This window comes from Marmota marmota, unplaced genomic scaffold (genome assembly GCF_001458135.2).
Source record: "Marmota marmota marmota unplaced genomic scaffold, marMar, whole genome shotgun sequence".
NCBI lineage: Eukaryota > Metazoa > Chordata > Mammalia > Rodentia > Sciuridae > Marmota > Marmota marmota.
In genome coordinates this window covers 12,467,252-12,474,652 of record NW_025999990.1, presented here as the reverse complement: position 1 = coordinate 12,474,652, position 7,401 = coordinate 12,467,252, and the positions used below count along the sequence as shown (strand labels likewise).

General features: G+C 33.3%; 1 protein-coding gene across 1 annotated transcript in view; it reads right to left on the bottom strand.

Annotated features, from left to right (window-relative positions):
* Txnl1 (thioredoxin like 1) overlaps positions 1-7,401 on the bottom strand; it is a 32,291-nt gene that overhangs the window by 17,003 nt on the left and 7,887 nt on the right. Inside the window, exon 2 of the mRNA XM_048806584.1 lies at positions 4,039-4,251. Within this exon, the coding sequence (XP_048662541.1) occupies positions 4,039-4,251 (213 nt within the window). The remainder of the gene's footprint in view (positions 1-4,038; positions 4,252-7,401) is intronic.

The window sequence follows — 7,401 nt, the reverse complement described above, 5'->3', positions numbered from 1 at the left end:
AAAAAAAAAAAAAAAAAAAAAAAAAAAAAAAAAAAAAGTAGTAAAGCAAATGTATTACTTTATATGTTCAAATACTATGAAAAGGTACCAGTAGATTGTTTAAAGAAAAAAACCTACAAAGAGAGCCTAGGGATATCTTCTTAGCCATGTAAGTGAAAAAAACAATTACTAACATTAGAACAGTGCTATCCAAAATAAATATACTAGTGTCTGTTACTAGTATGGCAATATGTAAATCAATGGATGTGTAACTGATGTGATTCTGCAATCTGTATACGGGGTAATAATGGGAGTTCATAACCCACTTGAATCAAAGTGTGAAATATGATATATCAAGAACTATGTAATGTTTTGAACAACCAACAATAAAAATTTAAATATATATATATATATATAAATCATGACCTATGAGTTATGCATGTAATTTTGAATTTTCTAGCATCCACAATAAAAAAGTAAGAAGAAACAGGTAAAATCAAATTTGCCACATTTCAAGCACTCAAAAACCACATGTACTAGTGATTACCACACCAGACAGCAGAGTTCCAAAGGAAAGCACTTTCAGATTAGAGATAGTGAATACTGTACTTAAAATAAGGGCTAGTAAAGTGATACAGTCCAATAACATATGACTTAAGTACAAAAACACAGATGTGTAATGCAGGACTTACGCCAAATCCCCAAACTTCTAACTATATGATATTCTAAAAATTTTCCATACTCAGAAATGTAGCAAAAACAAAGTCTCAAAAAAAAATGAAGTGCTGCAAAGTCGTTCCTTAGAACTAAAAATTCTATAATTAGTATATGGAAGAACCTTCCAAAATTCTTTTTTTCCTTAAGAGTTCTACATATTTCTAAATATGCAAATACAGAACTGTCATACAGCCATTTCAACTAAGTCATCAGGGCAATTTACCTACCTACAACACTGTGTATCAATCAAGAGTAATCAGTATTTTAAAATTTCTGCTGAATATATAGTTTCAGAGATAAGATTACTAACTGATCAATTCAAATCAAATATAAGAATTCTCTGTTATGACTTTATAGTCAATCAATGCCTTAGTAGAATAAATAAATCTAGATATTGAAAATATTTTTTTAAAAATGTAAAATATGGAACTAACTGCCAGGTGATCTGTTACCCTTTTTTCCCCTTATTTTAATTGGTACATTATAGTTGTACTTATTGGTGAGATCTGCTGTTATATATGTGTACATGCACACAACATAACAATATAATTTCGCCAATATCACTCCCTAGCACTTTCCCCCTCCCTCCCCACGTCTCTCACATATTGGTTCCTTTATTGATATCCCTTTGATTTTTAGGAAATCCACTCCCATCTTTGTTTTCCTTTCTCCTGTCTAGCTTTGTTTTCCTTTCTCCTGTCTAGCTTTGGCATATGAGAGAAAACATGACCCTTAAACTGAGTTTAACTGATTTCACTTCACATGATGGTCACTAATTACATCCATTTTCCTGCAAATACCATAATTTTATTTTTCTTTATGGAAGACTAAAACTCCATTGTGTATATATACCATGTTTTCTTTATCCATTCATGCACTGATGGATACCTAAGCTGATTCTATAGTTTGGCAATTGTGAAATATATTGCTATAAACATGGGATGCAGGGATTAGTGCAGTAAGATGACTTTAATTCTTCAGGATAAATACTCAGAAGTGGTATAGCTGGGTTATAAGGTAATTCCATGCCTATTCTCTTGAGGAGCCTCCATACAGATTTCTATTGTGGTTGTACTAATTTAGTCCCACCAACAGTGTAGAAGTGTTCCTTTTTCTCCACATCCTCTCCAGCATTTATTATAATTATTTGTATTCTTAATGACTGCCATTCTGACTGGAGTGAGATAAATTCTCAGTGTACTTTGATTTGCATTTTCCTAATTACTAATGATGTTGGACAATTTTTCATACATTTTTTTGGCCACTTGCATGTTTTCCTTTGAGAAGTATCTGTTTAGTTCCTTTGACCATGTATTAATTGGGTTCTTTGATTTTTTTGGTGTAAAGTTTTTTGAGCTCATTATGTATTCTAGATATTCTCTATCAGAAAAGTAGCTAACAAAGATTTTCTCCTGTTCCATGGGTTCTTTCTTTACAATGTTAATTGTTTCCTTTGCTGTGCAGACACTTTTAATTTGATGCTGTCTCATTTATTAACTATCAGCATTATTTCCTGAGCTTCAGGAATCCTACTGAAAAAGTTGTTAGCTGTGCCTAAAAGCTAGAGTTTTGACCCTACATTTTCTTCTTGAAGTTGCATAGTTTCTGATCTAATTGAGTTCTTAATCCATTTTGAGTTGATTTTTGTACAGGGTCAGAAATAAGGGTCTAGTTTCATTCTTCCTACAAATGGAATACCAGTTGTCCCAACACCATTTGTTTAAAAGGCTGTCTTTCTCCAATGTATGTTTTTGCCACCTTCATCAAGGATCAGTTGACTATACCTGTGTGAGTTTGTTTCTGTGTCATCTATTCTGTACCACTGGTCCGTGTATCTGTTTTAATGCCAGTATCTTATAGTTTTTGTTACTGTAGCTCTGTAGTATAATTTGAAGATGGAATTTATGAGGCATCCAGCATTGCTTTTTTGGCTTAAAATTGCTTTGGCTATTCTTAATTCATATGGCTATTATTCTTCTAAATGAATTTTAAGACTGTTTTTTCTAGTTCTGTGAAGAATGTCATTGGTATTTTGATCAGGACTGCACTGAATCTATATATTGCTTTTGGTAGTACAGTCATTTGAACAATATAAATTCTGCCTATCCATGACCATGGGATCTTCTGAGGTCTTCTTCAATTTCTTTCTCCAGTGTTCTACAGTTTTTATTGTAGAGGGTCTTTCATCTCCTTGGTTAGACTGACTCCTTGGATTTTATTTTATTTTATTTTTGAGGCTACTGTAAATGAAATTGCTTTCCTAATTTCTTTCTCACCAGATTCACTGTTGGTATTTGTGTGTATGTGTATGTGTGTGTGTGTGTGTGTGTGTGTGTGTGTGTTTTAAGTTGTTGATGGACACAATACCTTTATGTTATTTATTTATTTTTATTTGGCACTGAGGATCCAACCCAGGGCCTCATACTTGCGAGGCAAATGCTCCGCCACTGAGCCACAATCCCAACCCAAGCTATGGGTTTCTTTTCTTTTTTAAAAATATCTTTATTTTATTTTTATGTGGTGCTGAGGGTCAAACCCAGTGCCTCACCCATGCTAGGCCAGTGCTCTACCTCTGAGCCACAACCCCAGCCACAACCCCAAGTTATTGGTTTTTTAATGTTGATTTTGTAACCAGCTACTTTATCACATTTGTTTATTAGCTCTAGCAGTCTTTTTGGTAGTTTTTTTGGGATCTTCTGGGAATAGGATCATATCATCTACAAAGAGTAATAATTTGACTTCTTCCGTTCCTATTTTTATCCTTTTATTTCCTTATTTTTCCTAATAGCTCTGGCTAGAATTTCTAGTACCATATTAAATAGGAGTAGTCTGAGTAGACAATCTTGTCTTCTCCCAGATTTTAAAGAAAATGCTTTTAGTTTTTCCCCCATTTACTATAAGGTTGGCTTTGGGTTTTCCATACATAGTCTTATGATGTTGAGGTAGTTTCTTTCTATCCTTAGTTTCTCTAGAGTTTTTATCATGAATGGGTGCTGAATTTTGTTGAAGGCCTTCTCTGTATCAATTGAGATTATTAATTATTATGATTCTTAATTAATTCTGTTAATGTGATGAATTACATTTATTGATGTGCATATATTAAAACATCTTGCATCTCTGGAATAAAACCAATATGCAATCTTCTAAATATGTTGTTGAACACAATTTGCTAATTTTTTAAAAATATTTTTGCATCTAAGTTCATCAGGAATATTGGCCTAATCTGTTACTGTAACCATATCGTATTAATTTTACATCTGGAAAAAAATACAAATCCCAAACAAATAATGTGCTACCTTTCATAACTAATGTAGCCAGAATGACATTCATAAAAATGATAACATTTTCCTACCTGCTAAAGGACAAAGTACTACGTGCATAAAGATAAACAAAAGATATTCACATTGGATTTCAAACTTATTCAAAAGTAAAAGAAAACAAGGACTCCTCTCCCTTACCTGACACTGATGTACATCTACTTCCAAGAAAACAGCTTGTGGATATTTATTACTCATAGAACTGAAAGCTGGGGCAATCCTCAAACATGGTCCACACCTGTGGAAAAGAAAAAAACAGACATTAACTAAAATAACACCAAAGATTTACTAATTTATATCTTAAAAGCACTTGGCAATTTGAAACATAAAATAAAAACAAACTAATATTCCTGGCTTTGGACACATTAGTCTTTTCCACTGGGCTACTTACATATACTTGTACCAATACCACACTGTCTTAATACAAATATTTTATTAGTTCTCAGGTTTAATATTGCTAGGTCTTCCAACAGCATGGAAAGAAATTAAACAAAAACCTAAATAAATGGAGGGATATACTAAGTTCGTGAACTGGAAAACTCGATGTTTTCAAGATGTTAGTTTTCCTTTTCTTGATCTTTAGAATTAATGTAAAATTCCAGAAGTTTTCTTGTAGAAATTACCAAATTTAAATTCTAAAATTTATTTGAAAATACCAAAGACAAACTGAGCCATTTGGAGATTCAAAATTGAAGAAGTTACATTACCACACATTAAGAACTACTATAAAACTTTATTAATTAAGAGTACACAGTACTGAGCCTATAGCTTAGCAAACAGGTTGAGAATCTTTAATTTTCATATTTTGGGCTGGGGATATGTCTCAATGTTGAAGTGTTTGCATGGCATACAAAGGACTCTGGGTTCAATTCTCAACATTGCAAAAAGTAATAATAATAATAAAGTTTTATAGTTTGAAATATTGTAGATTTTAGATTTTCAGATTAGTGATAACTAAATGGTAAAATCTATGCAAATATTCCAAAGTCCTGAAATTTGAAACCCATGTATTTTAAACAGAGGGTAGTCAACCCGTACAATGATAAACAAACTCATCAAAGTAAGAATGAGGTCCAGAAACAGATACCTCCTACATCTGATTGATGAAAAGTTGACTCAGTCGTACAGTGGGGAAAGGATGGTGTTTTCAGTAAGTAGTGCTGATCAACTGGCTATTCAGATGGGGGAGGGGGGAATGAATCTGAACTCCTTACCTCACATCATATGCAAAAACCAATTCCAGATGGGAAGTATTAGAATATATTTGATAAAATATAAACATATATATTTTTTGATACCAGGGATTGAACCCAAAGGCACTTAATCACACCTCCAAATTCTTTTTATTTTTTATTTTAATAGGGTTTCACTAAATTGCTTAGGATCTTGTATGTTGCTGAGGCTGCAGCTGGCCTCAAACTTGAAATTTTCCTGCCTCAGCCTCCTGAGCTGCCATGGGGATTACAGGTGTGCACCACCATGCTCCTGTATGTGAAAATACTAAGGTTAAGGACTTTCATTCATTAAAAGACACGGTTAAAAAAGTGAGAAGGCCAGAAGGGCAAGACAAGAAGGGAGGGGCCAGGGGGTTAGCAATGATGGTGGAATGTGATAGACATCATTATCCAAAGTACATGTATGAAGACATGAATTGGTGTGAACATACTTTATATGCAAACAGTGATATGAAAAAATGTGCTCTATATGTGTAATAAGAATTGTAATGCATTCCACTGTTATGTATTTAAAAAATAAAATCAATTAAATATTAAAATAAACAAATAAATAAATAAAAGTGAGAAGGCAATTCAGATTTAGAAAAAATACTCGTAAAACATATCTAATATGTAAAGAACTCTAATACATCAAAAAGAACAATAATGGCATCCAGAAAAAAAACTGTAACTTCTTGAGCAGTAACTTGCCAAATGAAATTATCAAAACAGTCAATAAAAATAAAAAAGGTATTCAACTTCAGGAGTTAGTAGGGAAATGCAAGTTAAAACTGCCTCCACCAAAATAAGTAAAACAAGAAAGAATGAACTGTTTTTAAGAATGTGGAGCAACTGAACTTTCATATACTGTTTGTGACAGTGAAAATTAGAATAAGCATCTTTTGGGGTTTAAAAAAAAAAAGGAATTGGCATTATTTCCTAAGCTAGACATATACCTACCTACCAATGACCATTCCCAGAGTATATCACCAACAAAAATGTTAATCTTAAGGCACATGAGAAAAAAATTAATGATAGTAATATTCTTAGCAGTAAATAACAAGAAATCTACTCACATTCTTATCAATATTAGAATGAGTAAATTAATTATAGTCATTTATACAATACAATACTATGCAACAATGAAAATAACTGATGTAAAATCTCAAGAGAAAGAAGAAATTTCACAAAAATAAAAACTACACAGCATATACTCTTATGGATCCCATTTACACACACTTCAAAATAGGCAAAATAATTCAATGATTTATAAATCAGGACAATGGTTACCATTGTGAGATTTAGTGACAGGAGGGAGATTTCTGGAAGCTAGTAATGTTTTGTTTGTCTGGGAGGTGATTACACACGTGTGTTCAGTTTGTAAAAATTCACTGAATTATACCTTTATAATTGGGCACTGTGCACATTGTAACTCAATAAACATGAGAAAAACCTTGGTTTTAGCAGACAGGGATGTTAGAAAAAGAAAATTCTACAGCACAAAATGAAAACAAATACTAACTCAAGTCACGATCAACCCCATTCTTAACATATTCAGCATTTTTGTCCTGTGTCATCATAAAGCCTCACATCAAAAAGCTAAGAAAATAACTATTCAATTCTTAAGCACTAAATTTATTGTTTCTGAAAAAAAGAATTTTTTGATCTAAGAATCCTCAGGCTCAGAAACACATATACAGAAACATGTACAGTCAACCAAAACTATCTCTATGATCATATTTTGATACTATATATGTATGAAAATGCAAACTATATATGTAAATACGTAGAAAAAATTAGGCAATGTGGTGAGCCGCTTCTGCCGTTTATGCAAATTATGGTCGCCATTACAAGATGGCGCTGGCTCCGCTGTGGTCTGTGACAAACAACTCCTTATTTGGGAGAGTTGGCGCATGACTTTTCATCACCCTATGAGAAAGCTCCACGTGGCTGCTTTGCATTGGGGCTTGAGATGCTTTATTAAGGCTGGGAGGGGCATCCGAGAGAGGAGAAGAAGAACTATCAAGGGCCTGAAATAAACTACTGAAAGAAGATTCCTGAGTGTTGTGTCTTCCTTGCGGGCAAGGGGGCGCAACAAGTGGTGCCAAGACCCGGGAACCAGAACTTTCAGCAGTCAGGGGGGTGCACCGTAGTCCCAGGTAAGTGGGATCCGC